We start from the raw sequence: 17,760 nt of genomic DNA on the forward strand, positions 1-17,760 counted from the left end.
CCAAGCTTCTCTGTGCTTTTCACAGTATCACAGTATCACCAAGGTTGGAAGAGACCTCAAAGATCATCGAGTCCAACCTGTCACCACAGACCTTATGACTAGACCGTGGCACCAAGTGCCACATCCAGTCCCCTCTTGAACACCTCCAGGGACAGTGACTCCACCACCTCCCTGGGCCGCACATTCCAATGGCTAACAACTCTCTCTGGGAAGAACTTTCTCCTCACCTCCAGCCTAAACTTCCCCTGGTGCAGCTTGAGACTGTGTCCTCTTGTTCTGATGCTGGTTGCTAGAGAGGAGAGACCAACCACCTCCTGGCTACAATCACCTTTCAGGTATTTGTAGAGAGCAATGAGGTCACCCTGGGCCTCCTCTTCTCCAGGCTAAACAATCTCAGCTCCCTCAGCCTCTCCTCACAGGGCTGTGCTTGAGATCTCTCCCCAGCCTCATTTCCCTTCTCTGGACATGTTCAAGAGTCTCAATGTCCTTCCTAAACTGAGGGGCCCAGAACTAGACACAGGACTCAAGGTGTGGCCTAACCAATGCAGAGTACAGGGCACAATGACCTCCCTGCTCCTGCTGGCCACACTATTCCTAATACAGGCCAGGATGCCATTGGCCCTCTTGGCCACCTGTGCACACTGCTGGCTCATGTTTAGGCAGCTGTCAGTCAGCACCCCCAGGTCCTTCTCTGTTTGGCAGCTCTCCAGCCACTCTGACCCCAGCCTGTAGCTCTGCATGGGGTTGTTGTGGCCAAAGTGCAGCACCTGGCACTTGGACTCATTGGCCAATGTGTGTGTAACCAAACTTCTGGAGCAGGCTTGTGCATGGACAATTTGTGATTCCTAAGCCTGGAGATTGATAATGGAAGTCTAAAAGATTTGTGGCAGAGCAGATAGGAAATATTTGAGGTCAGCTGGTTTAGTGTTCTGCAGCTTGACTGCAGGTATTCACAGCGTTGTGCTGTGTGCAGTGGCAGCATAGATGGAAACAGCTTGGAAGTGGCTCTAGCAGGAACCTGAATGCATTTGTGCAAACAAGCCTGATCATCATGTTCTTTATCTCAGGTTTAGAGATATTGCTCAGGTTTGGGTTTGCTTCTTGCTGTGACACCCATCTAACTCTCAGGATGGGTTGGGTTTTGTCCTTATCCAGTGTCTCCATGGTATAACTTTCAGGCAAGTTGGGACTGAGAGCGCTCATACCCAGCTAGTCATATAATATTTCTGCTGATTGAACTCATAGATGATCATTAGGGATCAAGAGTTGCTGGGCTTACTACTTCTCTTCTACCTCTAGGAGCTTAGATTTTTAAGTGTGATTAATTGCCCAGCTGAGATACTATTGCCTTGTAAGTGCTCATTAAAGCAAAAATGAGGAGAACCTGTTACTTTGGCAGTTACTTTCTCTCAGTCTGGGCTGAGGTTAGGAAGGAGCACATTTTATCAGGAAAGGAGCCATTAACTCTGTTTTGTGTGTTAGAGTGATTTGTAGTGGGATCCATTAATAGAGGATCCTATTTGCTTTTGCTCTGACAGCTCAGTACTTGTATTTTGGATACTAGATAATACAATGCAAGGCAGGCTCAAATGAGGCTTAGTATGGTATAGAGTCAGTCATGTAGGTGCTCACTTGACATGTGATTTGTGAGACAGCCTAGCATCCTCAGGAAACTGGCAGGCTGTTCACACCAGACTTCTCACTGTCATAATGAAGTGCTAGTGCTGAGAATTAGGAGTGCAGACTAAACCCCGGGTATACAGAAAACATTTGGAGCTCTTGTGCTCAGCAGTGGGAAAGCATGGAGTAATTCAGAGACTCGTAGGATCAATGAGGCTGGAAAAGACCTCAGAGATCATCAAGTCCAACCTATCACCCAACACCTCATGACTAACCAAACCACAGCCTCAAGTGCCACATCCAAAGCCCTCTTGAACACCTCCAGGGACGGAGACTCCACCACCTCCCTGGGCAGCACATTCCAATGGCTAACAACTCTCTCAGGGAAGAACTTTCTCCTCGCCTCCAGCCTAAACCTCCCCTGGTGCAGCTTGAGACTGTGTCCTCTTGTTCTGGTGCTGGTTGCCTGGGACAAGAGACCAACCCCCACCTGGCTACAACCTCCCTTCAGGTAGTTGTAGACAGCAAGAAGGTCTCCCCTGAGTCTCCTCTTCTCCAGGCTAAACAACCCCAGCTCCCTCAGCCTCTCCTCACAGGGCTGTGCTCAAGGCCTCTCCCCAGCCTCATTGCCCTTCTCTGGACACATTCAAGTGCCTCAATGTCCTTCTTAAATTGAGGGGCCCAGAACTGGACACAGGACTCAAGGTGTAGCCTAGCCAGTGCTCTCCTATCTAATTGCATCACCAGGTGTATGAGAAAGCAGGCATCTAACAAACCTGCTAATCTGTTCTCTGTTGGAGGGTTCCAGAAATAATTTAAGTAAACAAATAAACCTCTCTAATGTTTCTTCAGATCAAGATCTTTGCTATATATGTTTTCCACTGTTACTAGCTGGGTCCCTATTGCCCCAACCTATGACTACTGGTTTAGGAATCTCTTTGTTAAAAGCAGGGGGCTTTATATCTGGGCTAGCAAGCTCTAAAGCATCACAAAACAGCTGTTTGGGAAGCATGTGTTTGAAAGGCATGACTTCTACAGTGACAGGTTGTATTTTCTGTGGAATTTAAGTCCTTCTTCAGGAGGTGAAGAACTTCTCACATTTCCCTGGGGGTGGTAATTAATCACCATCTTCATCCCAACATAGCACTGCAGAAAATCCTCTGTCAGAAAGACAAGAGGATGGAAGTATGCCCTTTCCTCTGCTCCCTTTTGTTTTAATCTTTGAAATATGCAGCTATTAAACACCTAACTAGGATATGGTAGGGCATTATAGTGAAAGGCTCCCTTGGTATTGTAATTAGCTGTGGGACCTGCTTACAGTAGCTCTGTCCCTCGACTCAGCTTTGGTAGTATGGGTGGAACCAGCCTTCCCTTCAGGCAACACCCCAGCACAGAGCTGTCTGGACTGAGCCACTGCAAGGAAAACTTAGAAGATTCAAGATCTCTCTTGTTTGTCCATCAGTCCCCTGGCTGTAGCTCACTTAAGAGTGCTCATTCCACGAGGAACAGCTGTCAGGCATTAAACATATTGTATTATACTTACCAATGTGATACAGAATTTGACACAGGAGTTAAACCAAAATCAGAGAGAATTGTGTCATCTCTTAATTCAAAAGGGTACATTGGGTAGAAGGGTTGGTGCTGAATTCATCTCCTGGTTGGAAGGGATGTTTATAAAAGGGCTGTCCTTAATCTGCTGTTCCTTGTTCCTCATCAGACTACTTATTTCTCCCCTATCAGGACCACCAGCCAGTCTACACACCACTCCTGCCAAGGCCTTCACAGCGGGCAGCCTGTGCGTTTCCTCGCCACAGCTGGCTGCCTGCGCTCCCACTCATTCTGGAGACCTTCCCCTGTCTACAAACACTCCAACAGGCACTCCTAAAACCCAGACAGCCACAGCCTGCACCCCAGCCCCAGAGAGTAAAGCCAGCCCATGCGCTTCTCCCAGACTGGTCCCTTCCTCCAAAATGTCCATTAAGCATTGGGTTACAAGGACTCCATGCTCTTCTCCTCCAGAAGTGAGTAAAAAGGCTCCTTCTCCTAGAAAAGCCCTGGTAGAAGTTACCCAAGGTCTCCTGGAAGCTTCTTCCCCTCCTAAAGCCCAACACTCGCAGTGTGAAAAGCGTGCCAAGAGAAGGCTTGACTGCAGCAAGGAGGACAATGCAGCACAAAAGTGTCTGCAGGCCTGTAGCTGTGTGACTGAACTGGACCATGTGGTCAAAAACTCCAGACTGAATTTATGCCACTTGGGTGCAGAGCAAAAAGCACGTGATGAAGGCTCTGTCAGCCTGGCTGACTTGGATAACAACTGTGAAAGCTCCAGCTGCAGCCCAAAAGAGCCTGCCTTGCCTGGAAGCCCTGTCGAGCCATTGGGTGCTCAAACTCCTCCTCATCTCTTCAGATCTCCATGTGGGAAAGACACTGAGGTAGGAGATAAAGAGAACAGCTCACCTGAAAGAAAAAACTGGCTGTCTGCTCTGGGGGAGAAGCTACGGACCGGCAGAGGCGGTAGTCAGAGCGCATCGAGCAGCCCCCCGCCGTCCGTCAGCCCTGCTGCCAAACGACAAGAGGCTGTGGCAGCAGCCACTTCACTGAGAGCTGTAAGTAGGATGACCAGTGACAGTGGTCTTGAAAGAAATCATTCCTGTCTGCCACCCTCCCTTTGTTTGTTCTCTCCTGTTCAGGCACTGAAAGAATTGTCTGATTCCTTTGATTATTAGGGACAAAAGTGATGATTCCTAGCCTAGTAAGGCAGATGCATGAATGCTGGTATCTACTAATCCCTTCTGTACAGCAGCAGAATTTGCTAAATGGTGGCTTCACCCATTTCAAAAGCACGTAGAGCACAGAGGAGCTCAGAGATCCTCACAGGTCCCAGCTGGATAGTCAAAGGACATAGCTGTCATTTGAAATACAGCTCCACTCTGAAAAGCACAATAATGACAGCACCTTTCCTGGCAGATCTGCTGGGTTTGTGTCACCATCACATATCACAGTATCACAGTATCACTAAGGTTGGAAGAGACCTCAAAGATCATCAAGTCCAACCTGTCACCACAGACCTCATGACTAGACCATGGCACCAAGTGCCACATCCAAAGCCCTCTTGAACACCTCCAGGGATGGTGAATCCACCACCTCCCTGGGCAGCACATTCCAAAGGCTAACAACTCTCTCTGGGAAGAACTTTCTCCTCACCTCCAGCCTAAACTTCCCCTGGTGCAGCTTGAGACTGTCCTCTTGTTCTGGTGCTGGTTGCTAGAGAGAAGAGACCAACTCCTTCCTGGCTACAACCACCTTTCAGGTAGTTGTAGACAGCAATGAGGTCCTCCCTGAGCCTCCTCTCCAGGCTAAGCAACCCCAGCTCCCTCAGCCTCTCCTCACAGGGCTGTGCTCAAGGCCTCTCCCCAGCCTTGTTGCCCTTCTCTGGACACGTTCAAGTGTCTCGATGTCCTTCCTAAACTGAGGGGCCCAGAACTGGACACAGGACTCAAGGTGTGGCCTAACCAGTGCAGAGTACAGGGGCACAATGACCTCCTTGCTCCTGCTGGCCACACTATTCCTGATGCAGGCCAGGATGCCATTGGCCCTCTTGGCCACCTGGGCACACTGCTGGCTCAAGTTTAGGCGGCTTTCAACCAGCACCCCCAGGTCCCTTTCTGTTTGGCAGCTCTCCAGCCACTCTGACCCCAGCCTGTAGCACTGCATGGGATTGCTGTGGCCAAAGTGCAGCACCTGGCACTTGGACTTGTTGAATGCCATCCTGTTGGACTCTGCCCATCTGTCCAGTTGGTCGAGGTCCCTCTGCAGAGCCCTTCTGCCCTCTAAACTGATCAACACCTGCTCCCAACTTGGTGTCATCTGCACATTTGCTGATGACTCTCTCAAGCCCCTAGAGACAGTCATCAGCAAATATGCCTGTTTATGTTACTGGGAAGCCACTTTAGCTTTGGAAGAAAGAGCTAAATTCTCTTCTAGCCCAGGTAACCCAAGAATTGTTTACCCCCTGTTGAAACCGTGGGGCTAAATAATGCCTTCAATTCCTTCCACTGAACACTAGCAGAAAACAAAGGAACTGTGAAAGAGTCAGAGTGCAGGATCTGCCCCACTTAATCCTGCTTTTGATGTACAGGGAGCCTGGCACAGGGCTCATCCTAGGATCTGAAAGTTAAGCTTATAAAGCAGCTAAAGGAGCTGGCATGAGGGTTTGACATGCAAACTGAGAAATGATAATTTGATAATTACATGGTGTGGTGGTTTGAAAGGAAAGGCTCTGCTTTCCCTCCCCCACTGAGAAAGAGACCACGGCTAAACCCAGTCGGAGAAATGAGATTCTATTTTACAAGGAAACAGATTATATGTAACACAACAAATACAGGTATTTTACAGTATATACAGGAATATACAGCCAATGAACTCAACCAGAAACCAGACCCCCCACAGAGGGGGCTTCCCCCTGTGCCCCCTTCAACCCCCTACCTCCCTTCTCCCCCAAAGGAGGTAGAAGAAGAGACGAGGATGGTTAGCAGGGCAGGAAAGGAAGAAAGGCCTTGCACAGGAGTTAGTATCTTATCTTAGTTGGCCAGAATCCCAGAAGCAGATCCAGACGAGAGGGACAGCGAAGGAAGGAAGACTGAGAGAAAGTTCCCAACTCCCCTGGGTCCAATCTCTCCTCCCACAATCCTACCAATGAAATTCGTTTAGAAAACCAAAATATTTTACAAACATTTAGCCAGTATGCCCCTTCCTTAAAGGCACAGCGTCAAACGGCCACAATCCACCCCTTCTAAACAATTTCATTGGTCGTTCGCACTGTCCATCCAATCGGACACAATATTTACAGTTCGTGAGCAAAGTTCATAGTCCGTTCCGGCTATACTCCGATGTAGATGATTCAGAAGTCCTAAAAAAGTCAGGAAATAAGAAAATGGAAACCAGCTTGTCTCTCCGCAGACGAAGTGAAGAAAAGGCAAACAGGAACACAGGGACTCTCAGTTGACTCAGGGCTCTCAGGGTTCGTGCACTGTAGATTCCTCAGGGATTCTTCCTTTGGGCGCGTTGTAGCTGTACAACAGTCTGAAATTAAACTCTTTCAGCTAAAGTTAAATTTCTTTGTGGAATACACTGAATTTGACCATTCTCCTGCATTACCCAATAAGTGTGACCCGGACCTTCTGCTGAAACCACCCCTCGGACAGGTTTAGCCTCTCCTGAGGGCGAAAATACCCAAACAGTTTTACCTAACAGATTCTTTTCCCTAACAACAGGAACTCTATCACCTTCTACTTTCTGTAGCAGATCAGAATGTGCAGGTCCAGCTCGGTTCACTGAACCTCTACTGTTCACCAGCCAGGTTGCTTGTGCTAAATGTTTCTCCCAGTTTTTCAAAGATCCACCTCCCATGGCTTTGAGAGTGGTCTTCAACAAACCGTTGTAGCGTTCAATCTTCCCTGCAGCCGGTGCATAGTAAGGAATGTGGAAAATCCACTCAATGCCGTGCTCTTTTGCCCAGCTCTTTACAAGGTTGTTCTTGAAGTGAGTTCCGTTGTCTGACTCAATCCTCTCTGGAGTTCCGTGTCTCCACAGGATCTGTCTCTCCAGACCCAGAATGGTGTTGCGTGCAGTTGCATGTGGAACTGCATAAGTTTCCAGCCATCCAGTGTTTGCCTCTACCATAGTAAGCACATATTGCTTACCAGAACGAGAACGTGGTAGAGTGATGTAGTCAATCTGCCAGGCTTCACCATACCTGTACTTGGACCATCTGTCACCATACCACAAGGGTTTAATTCTCTTTGCCTGCTTAATAGCAGCACAAATGTCACAGTCATGGATGACTTGTGTGATAGCATCCATGGAAATGTCTATGGATCTGTCACGAGCCCACTGGTATGTTGCATCTCTGCCTTGATGTCCTGATGAATCGTGAGCCCACCGAGCTAAGAATATCTCACCTCGGTGTTTCCAGTCGAGATCAAGTTCAGAGTCCTTGTCTACTTGAGAAACTCTTGCAGCTAGATCTGCCTGATGGTTGTGCTGCTGTTCCTCAGTAGCTTTGCTCTTAGGAATGTGAGCATCAATGTGTCTCACTTTCACTGGAATTCTCTCGATTCGATCAGCAATGTCTTGCCACAGGTCGGCTGCCCAGATGGGTTTTCCTTTCCTCTGCCAACCATTCTTCTTCCAGTTCTTTAGCCAACCCCATAGAGCATTGGCTACCATCCATGAGTCGGTGTAGAGATAAAGCTTTGGCCATCTCTCACGTTCAGCTACGTCGAGAGCTAGCTGGACAGCTTTTACCTCTGCAAACTGACTGGATTCTCCTTCTCCATCCTTCGCCTCTGCAACTCGGCGTGTTGGACTCCACACTGCAGACTTCCACCTTCGCTTGTTCCCGACGAGACAACAGGAACCGTCTGTGAACAAAGCATACTTCTTCTCATCATCAGAAAGGTCATTGTAAGGAGGAGCTTCCTCAGCACGAGTTACTCTCTCCTCTGGAGGTTTAGCACAGTTGGTACCTTCAGGCCAACTTGAGATCACCTCCACCAGACCAGGTCTTTCAAGATTTCCCATTCGAGCTCTCTGTGTTATCAGAGCCATCCACTTGGACCAGGTGGAATCTGTAGCATGATGTGGTGTGGAACCCTTGCCTTTGAACATCCAATTCAAAACTGGCAATCTGGGAGCTAAGAGAAGTTGTGACTCAGTTCCAATTACTTCAGAAGCTGCTTTCACTCCTTCATAGGCAGCTAGAATCTCTTTCTCTGTTGGAGTGTAATTAGCCTCTGAACCTCTGTAACCTCGACTCCAGAAACCAAGAGGTCGTCCACGTGTCTCACCTGGAGCTTTTTGCCACAAGCACCAGGTTGGACCATTGTCACCTGCAGCCGTGTACAAAATGTTCTTAATGTCTGGACCATCTCGCACAGGTCCCAGACCCACTGCTTGTACCACTTCTTGCTTTATCTGGTCAAAGGCTGCTTGTTGTTCAGGTCCCCAGTGGAAACTGTTCCTCTTTCGAGTCACATCATACAGAGGTTTCACAATCTGACTGTATCCAGGAATGTGTAGTCTCCAAAATCCCACTATCCCCAAGAAACGTAGAGTTTCTTGCTTGTTCGTGGGATTTGCCATGGTAGAGACTCTATTTACCACATCCACTGGAATGTGTCGGCGTCCATCCTGCCACTGCACTCCCAGAAACTGGATCTCAATAACTCAGCTATATCTCTAAGACAAATCTTCTCCTCATCTTCAGCAGGCACTTTCCTAGCAGAGGTTCCCTCACCAGGATCAGTCTCCTGCTCTTCTCCTCCATTAGCTCCACTAGCTCCTGGATCAGCTTTGGCCTTTCCACCTCTGGTCTTTAAGACTGCTACTTGTTTAACTGGAGCTGTGTTTGAATTTACAGCCATCCTGATAGAAGCTGACAGGTCCTGATCTAAATCAGCCGCCGTGGGGGCCCCTTCCGGTCCTGTCATGGCGGACGGAAATGACCTTGCCTCACTACCGGTCGCCATCTTGGGAATGGGAGCCGCCCCTGGCTGCTTGCCAAAGTCATAGAGCGGAGCATTTAACGCAGCTTTTCCAATAGGTTTTGCTATTTTTCTAACTGACGCAGCCCCTTCCTCGTCACTCGAGGACTCTGGGGCAGATTTAGAGGAACGCCTACGCTTCCTAGATTTTTGCTTAATCACAAAACATGGTCGAGAAACCTTTTTCTCTATATATAGAGCCCACAGCAGACACACAATAATTATCAGCAACAGCAGGATTACACCTGTCAAATAAATCACCTTAAGATCCCAGCCAGCACTTAAAGTTACTCTTTGACCTCCTGAAGTGTTAAACTCCCTTATCTCGATCGGCAAAGTGGAAGACGTTCTATTGCCGTAATTAGTGAGCCGAAAAAAACCCAAACAGTGTTTATACAGCAGCTGGATCCTATGCATAAACCACAAATAGATTTTACGCATTAAATATTTACCTATCTGGTCTAACATCAACCCGATGCAGTACCGGTAGACCAACATGCCACAGACCGAGAAGAATAAACGTTCTAAAACCCAGAGCACCTTCATTTCGTTTCTCCGGCTGAGACAAGCAATAAATCAACTTAATTACTTAATTGCCCGGCCCCACGTTGGGCGCCAATAATAAGAGTGTGGTGGTTTGAAAGGAAAGGCTCTGCTTTCCCTCCCCCACTGAGAAAGAGACCACGGCTAAACCCAGTCGGAGAAATGAGATTCTATTTTACAAGGAAACAGATTATATGTAACACAACAAATACAGGTATTTTACAGTATATACAGGAATATACAGCCAATGAACTCAACCAGAAACCAGACCCCCCACAGAGGGGGCTTCCCCCTGTGCCCCCTTCAACCCCCTACCTCCCTTCTCCCCCAAAGGAGGTAGAAGAAGAGACGAGGACAGTTAACAGGGCAGGAAAGGAAGAAAGGCCTTGCACAGGAGTTAGTATCTTATCTTAGTTGGCCAGAATCCCAGAAGCAGATCCAGACGAGAGGGACAGCGAAGGAAGGAAGACTGAGAGAAAGTTCCCAACTCCCCTGGGTCCAATCTCTCCTCCCACAATCCTACCAATGAAATTCGTTTAGAAAACCAAAATATTTTACAAACATTTAGCCAGTATGCCCCTTCCTTAAAGGCACAGCGTCAAACGGCCACACATGGGTTTTTTAAACAAACCCAACTTGACTCATCTCTGAACCTGGACTCTGAGTCCCAAAGTGTCTTCAAGTGAGTTTTATTTCAGTAAATGTTACATAGATTTTCAATCATCACATTTCAGTTGTACTCTGTTGAATATAGAATAGAATTAACCGGGTTGGAAAAGACCTCAGAGATCATCGAGTCCAACCTATCACCCAACACCATCTAATCAATTAAACCATGGCACCAAGTGCCTCATCCAGGCTCTTCCTAAACACCTCCAGGGATGGTGACTCCACCACCTCCCTGGGCAGCACATTCCAATGGCCAATCTCTCTTTCTGGGAAGAACTTCTTCCTAACCTCCAGCCTAAACCTCCCCTGGTGCAGCTTGAGACTGTGTCCTCTTGTTCTGGTGCTGGTTGCCTGGGAGAAAAGACCAACCCCCACCCGGCTATGTGATGCTAGAAGCTGTTGCCATCATTAAGGCTTATTTTGGTATCTCATTTCTTACCCAGTTTCACCTCATCCTGCATTGCTATCAGCTGTGCAGTGGGCAAACCAGCACTCCTTATGATATGCACAGGGCCTGAATGCTTCATACTGTGGCTGAACCAAGAAATCTTGGGTTGTAGGAAGCCTACAGCTACTTGTGCTTTATATTCTATGTGTTTTGAACACAAGACAGGGATTTGCCCTGGAGAGACATTACTGTGGAACAATTACCTTTCCTGCCTGGTATGCCCCAGTTCAGATTTTAGGATGCTCCTCTGTACTCCAAGTCCAAGGAGGTACCTGGAATACCAGCAGCATTCACAGTATCAGAGTATCAAAGATCATCTAGTCCAACCTGTCACCACAGACCTCATGACTAGACCATGGCACCAAGTGCCACATCCAATCCCCTCTTGAACACCTCCAGGGATGGTGACTCCACCACCTCCCTGGGCAGCACATTCCAATGACGAACGATTCTCTCCGTGAAGAACTTTCTCCTCACCTCAAGTCTAAACCTCCCCTGGCACAGCTTGAGACTGTGTCCTCTTGTTCTGGTGCTGGTTGCCTGGGAGAAGAGACCAACCTCCTCCTGGCTACAACCACCTTTCAGGTAGTTGTAGAGCGCAATGAGGTCTCCCCTGATCCTCCTCTTCTCCAGGCTAAGCAACCCCAGCCCCCTCAGCCTCTCCTCACAGGGCTGTGCTCAAGGCCTCTCCCCAGCCTTGTTGCCCTTCTCTGGACACGTTCAAGTCTCTCAATGTCCTTCTTAAACTGAGGGGCCCAGAACTGGACACAGGACTCAAGGTGTGGCCTAACCAGTGCTGAGCACAGGGCACAATGACTTCCCTGCTCCTGCTGGCCACACTATTTGTTGATCTGCTACATCTTTGAAACTTGCAGCTCTCTTATCTGCTGTAGGGAAGCTGAAACTGCAGCCAGAGTGCTTTTCTCATGGCAGTGTGACAACCCCAGGCTTTAGCCAGTGTTTCCTGTAGGTAGTAAGCCTCTTATCCATGAGACAAACAGATTGTAGTATAGACCCTTTCATTTACTGTCTTAGTTGGGAAGCTGAACAAGCCGCAGCAATGATGGAGGGGAGATTTCAGACTCTTGCAGCATATGAACTGTTAACCAAGAAATATTTCTTGTTTGTTTTGGGTTTATTTCTTCCTAGGCTGCAACCACTTCAGTTTCCATGAGGAAGATCTGCACATACTTCCACAGAAAGCCACAGAATGACTGAAGTGGCATGTGGCTCCTGGTGGCACCTGATGGATGTTGACGCTGCGGTATCCAGACCAGATTTAGCAACGTGGCAATGGTGTACCAGGGTTTCAGTTTGTTGTCAGACAGTCACAAACTTGAGGGGCTGTTTTTAAAGCTGTTAGCAGCTGAAGTCAGCTGAGTATGGAGCATCTGCACAACGCTTACTTGTAGTCTCTTAGTGACTTCAGCTGATGGATTTTACTGTTTTTTAATAAAGAAACCCAGAGTATTTTATACATGGCAGCTGTTGGAGTCCACAGACAGAACAGCTCTGCTGCATTGTTGACAGGCACATGAAGCTTGTCAGTTACTAATGTTACTAATCTGCTGTTGAAACTTCCTCTACTTAAGCATAATGTGTAAATCATTACACCCTCCTGAAAAGCAAGTGTTGGAATGTGTGTAGAGGAACTCATGGGAGACAGATCTGAGCCTCTTCAATGCTGAATGACATTTCTACAGTTATTCCTCTAGTGCCTCCAAGACCACCTGCTTCCAGCTAGGAAGTTATCAGTGCATTAAGTAAATACAAAAGAAATTTAAATACCCTTTGTCCATCCAATAATGATTATAATCTAAGAGGAGACAAAGTATAATCAGGTACTTCATGCCTGTACTCCTCTTGCCGTCTCCTTTCTTCTGCCATGCTGAAAATATCTGTTTACTCATTCAGCTGACTTATGAACCAGCAGTGCCACAGCTGTTGAGGCCAGCAGATTGAAATGAAATACTGGCAAGGTGCATGAGAACAATTATTTTGATCTACCTATCCCAAATAGGCATCCCCTTGGTCACTGTTACTGATTCAGCCAGCAGCAAAGGCATCAATCAATCAAAGGCTTATAACTTCATAACACTTTTACAATACAGTATCTATAAGCCAATAATCTGTAAACTGGGGGAGGGCACTTGAGATTTTGGGAAGCACTTGGCAGAGTTTACATAGTAGTATTAAGTGCTTTGCCATTGTAAGTTGTCTCTGATGCTGACAGAACAAGGTCACAGAAATGAGATCGCTGTCCGGCTTGCTAATGATACCGGTTCGTCAGTCACCCCAGAGGGAAACAGTAGAAGATCCTTACCTTAGGTTGGAGTTTACTCTGTCTTCTGGCATAAGAGTTCCTGCAAACTTCAAAACCAAAACCACTGAATCCCCATGAAGTTTTTCTGCTGCAAAAGAATTGAGGTATTTGAAGGGGCTGTGATCCAACTGCTGCACATTTTTCATCTGAGATTTTCACACCTACTTCACAGCGGCGGCGAAGAGTACAGCAGTTGAAAGGGATGGGAGGAAAACCTGCTGGTTTGTAGCTTGCTGTATTTTGCAAGGGAATAAATTACTGGAGAGAAGCTGGCTTTGGGGGGGAAGGTCTCTTGCCACTAAAAAGCAGAAGTGAACGTGTGGTGTGCTTTCTGATCAGAAAGAAAAGCAGTCATCACCAAGTTGCATCTTTTAGCAGCAGCACTCAGCTACGTAGAGGGGCCAGAAAATTTTTCTCCTGTTAACTGAATTACAGGCTTTGAGGAGATGCAATTAGGGAAGAGGGAAAGGTCATGTAATGCTTCAGGCCATTTTTTCTAGTTCTTGGGGTTTTTTTAAACATTTCAAAGAAGTAACTCTCAGACTAGATCTAGTGAAACAAGACTACCAAAAAATCTGTTAGTTTGATTTTAACCTACTTCTGGATGTTGAGGTAGAAGGCACTACTAGGAATAGAACCTAAAAATAAGTAGGTTTGGGATTGAGTTCTGCCTTCATTTTAATTATTAGAGCAACTGTGGAGGGTACAACCTGCCTTGCCTACAGCCTTTTTTCCAAGCAGGACTTTTCCATGCATTTCCCATGCCTTATCCAGGCAGTTTGTAATCACCAGGTTGTAGAGTAAGGCGACGTGGACCCTACTGAAGTGCATGAGAGTCATCAGACATCTCAGCAACAGGGTTTCATTTCCTATGCTTCTTTAACAATCTTCTCCTCCTCCAGAAATGTTCTGCACCCAAACCATTATCTCCTGTGTCTTGTAAATGCCTGCCTAGAGATGATTTACACTAAGGGGTTACCATTTGGATGAATCCTGTGTGGGAATGTGAGATTTTTCTCCCTTCAACTAGTGCTTGTTTAGTGGAACAATTTGGTTTACGGACTACCAGGCATAATTTCTTTCCTCTTAAGCTGATGTCAGCCTCATTCAGAACCTAGGAGAATTTAAGTGAAATTTAGATTCTTTCATGTGCAGCTGCCTTGACCTGAGTGATAGAACAGTGATTGCAGACGTGTGGAGAACTGCTGAGGTTGAAGGTAACCAGCGCTGCCTTTACCTGAGGCATCCAAAGAACTGAGCTCTGATTCTGTGCCAGCAAGTTACATCTCTGAATTACCTCTCCTTCTAAAGGATTTACAGAAACTTTGTGCTACATGTTTCATAATCAGATTAAGCCTTTTGAGATAGGTAAACCCCACCTTGGATATCTTGCAGGTTTTTTCATGCAGATGTTACTGCTCACTGATGTCTTTTCTCTGTCCTCAGTGCTTCCCCTCTAACTGCCAAGTGGGACTTGGGAATGACCACAGCAGTTTATGATGGTACTGCTTCCAATAGTTAGTGCTGCTTTGTTGGAAGTTGTGCCTCACTACAGCTATGAGCAACCAGCCAGTTTAGTTTAACAGCAGTTTAACAGTGACTTGAGATAACCTGGCTTGACAAAAATGAAGAGGCACCCCCAGGACCTGTACAGATGCATAGTCAGCAAGGCTTGGCAAGTGTTTCTTCTGGTAACAACTCTGACTTAATTCTCTGGGGAAGCTAACTACAAAGAAAAGAAATTAATTGCCTCAGTTCCCTGACTCATCAGCTAGTTACACTGAACCACTGAGGGGACAGAAGTGAGGTCTGAGGACAGCACTGCCACTGAGCAGATTGTTCTGTTAAACTGTGCCTTGGTGGATAGAGTTGGTAGCTTCTCGTTGGTCAGAGATAGCTAAAGTTTTCCTGTGACACCATTGTTTCTGAGGCCATTGAAGATGGCTGAAACATGGATGATTCATCTTACCTGTGGGTGTTCACACCACCCTATAAACTGACCTACAGAGGCTGAAGATAAACACACTGTTGTGCAATCAAGAACATATTCTAGGTGCTCTCCATACAAGGTATGTAATTTTTTAACAAGATTTGCTTAGAAATGGATCCTTCCCAGCCAGGGATTTGCCAGAAGCAGTTGGTAGCTGGCTAGAGTATCACCTTATCCAAGGGTTTACACATGGACTTTGCATCCAGAATGCATCCTAAAGAGGTTCCTCAATGTTTTTCATAGCTAATACTGATTTGACAGTAAATGGGAAACCGTTCATTTTCATGCCAATCACAATCAAAGTTTATGCTTTCTGTCCTAAACCTGCCCTGAAGAGTTTTCTATGAGAGTGGAAATTACCCTCTGCATCTCTGCACAGAAAAACAGGAGCCAATGGATTGCATTTCCGCCTCTCTGATTCGTGTATGATCCAGTCTACAATAAAGAAAATGCACTCTACTACTATCCAGTGTCCACACATCATCCTTTGATCATAACCAAGTGCTTTCCATCTGCACTGCATGAAGTACCAAATACACTGGAAAGCAAGGATAAGGAGAAAGAAAACATGAAGGAGCTCAGACATAATTGCTTTCAAAACTACTTAAGAATAGACTTTTAATGTCAATTGTTTTATAGAAATATAGAATCATAGGATCAATAAGATTGGAAAATACCTCAGAGATCATCAAGTCCAACCTGTCACCCAACACCTCAGGACTAACTAAACCATGGCACCAAGTGCCACGTCCAATCCTGTTTTGAACACCTCCAGGGATGGTGACTCCACCACCTCCCTGGGCAGCACATTCCAAGGGCTAACAACTCTCTCTGGGAAGAACTTTCTCCTCACCTCCAGCCTGAACTTCCCCTGGTGCAGCTTGAACATGTCCAGAGAAGGGCAATGAGCCTGGGGAGAGGCCTTGAGCACAGCCCTGTGAGGAGAGGCTGAGGGAGCTGGGGTTGTTTAGCCTGGAGAAGAGGAGGCTCAGGGGTGACCTCATTGCTCTCTACAACTACCTGAAAGGTGGTTGTAGCCAGGTGGGGGTTGGTCTCTTCTCTGTAGCAACCAGCCCCAGAACAAGAGGACACAGTCTCAAGCTGTGCCAGGGGAAGTTTAGGCTGGAGGCGAGGAGAAAGTTCTTCCCAGAAAGATTAATTGGCCATTGGAATGTGCTGCCCAGGGAGGTGGTGGAGTCACCGTCCCTGGAGGTGTTCAAAAAAGGATTGGATGTGGCACTTGGTGCCATGGTTTAGTTAGTCCTGAGGTGTTGGGTGACAGGTTGGACTTGATGATCTCTGAGGTCTTTTCCAACCTCATTGATTGTATGATTCTATGACAAGCCTGCTGGGTGAGTGCTGTGCATACAACCACGGCTACACTCAAGCGTAAAGGCAGAAGAAAACACTTCTGCATGACAATTAATTTTCTTGTCTTGGCACCCCCAGCCATATCAGCGAGAAAAGAGTGACACAGAGCATTCCCAGGGGTGTGTTAACACAGCATGTGGTTTGGCTTTCGACATGCTACTGCCCGTCCAAGGTTGAAAGAGCAGCTGCTGCCTGGTGGCAGAGCCCTCACCTTCCTGATGGGTGAGAAAGACTTCTGCTCACTTCCACATTTGTATACAACTGTGCTGCTGCACCGTCCCACTGCATGACAGCACAGTAGCAGGGGGTATTCCCTACAGTACCCACATCCCCAGCCCCTGTGGGTCTCTCAGGCTGTGAATGCATCCCTACAGCTCCAGCAGTCTCAGCAGCCCCTGCATCTCTTCACCTCCTGTGCCAGTCACAACCCCACAGCCCCTGGGGGAGGGTGTGCGGCTCCCTTGCTGTGCTCACACAGACCAACTGCTTGAAAAACCTTGTTCTGGCTGTGCTTTTGTCTGCTTGCTGCACACCCAGCAGGGCCACCACCTTGGGGGCAGAACGTGTGTGCAGCCTCCTTTTTCATTTTCTCCCTGGGAGGTGGAGAAGAGTGAGTTTTAAATACAATGCTGCGAGCTCAGTGCTGCTAAGCAGAGCTTGTCTGACTGCAGATGCAGTTGGAGCTCTGGCTTAGCCCCAGCACAAATGAGTTAAGCACAAAAGGCCTTTGCTGCCCTTATGCAAAGAGACAATTCCTATGGCAGCTGAGGGCAGCATTAGCATTCATGCCTTGGCTGGCCTGGCAGCAAGGTGGCTAACTTGGTATTGACTGTGGCACAATGACTGAGTTTTATGGGCTTTGCCTTAATGTAGACCACAGTTAGCCAACCAAGTGGCTCTTTAGCCTGGTTTTCTTAGGGCTCCTGCTCTCCTACCCATTCCAGCAATGGGCCTTAAGCTTTTCTTGCAATGGGGATGGTTTATTAAGAGCCACAGGCAGGTTTCCTGCTTGGCTCATTTGTTGTCATGTTGAAATCCTGTATTGGTTTATTTTTTAGCTGACCAAAGTTCCTCTTAAACTCAAGTGATTTCTGTTTACAAATACTTTATTGTGTAATAGGCTAAAGCTTTTTCCCAGTGTTTGAGCTGGGCAACAGATTTGCAGCTGAGACATTTCCACACCATATACATTAGAAAAGTGCTGCCCTAAATGACTAATGGAAATTATTTCTGCTCCAGGAAGCCAGCTGATGGT

At 47.2% G+C, this 17,760-nt stretch overlaps 1 protein-coding gene across 2 annotated transcripts in view; it reads left to right on the forward strand.

The window, feature by feature from the left end:
- Nucleotides 1–12,039, forward strand: part of DTL (denticleless E3 ubiquitin protein ligase homolog) — a 34,690-nt gene extending 22,651 nt beyond the window's left edge. For both annotated transcript variants that reach the window (XM_054167972.1, XM_054167978.1), the window contains exons 14-15: nucleotides 3,361–4,223; nucleotides 11,971–12,039. In XM_054167972.1, the coding sequence (XP_054023947.1) occupies nucleotides 3,361–4,223; nucleotides 11,971–12,039 (932 nt within the window). The remainder of the gene's footprint in view (nucleotides 1–3,360; nucleotides 4,224–11,970) is intronic.
- The last annotated feature ends 5,721 nt before the right edge of the window (nucleotides 12,040–17,760 follow it).

The sequence above is a fragment of the Dryobates pubescens genome, chromosome 2 (assembly GCF_014839835.1).
Source record: "Dryobates pubescens isolate bDryPub1 chromosome 2, bDryPub1.pri, whole genome shotgun sequence".
NCBI lineage: Eukaryota > Metazoa > Chordata > Aves > Piciformes > Picidae > Dryobates > Dryobates pubescens.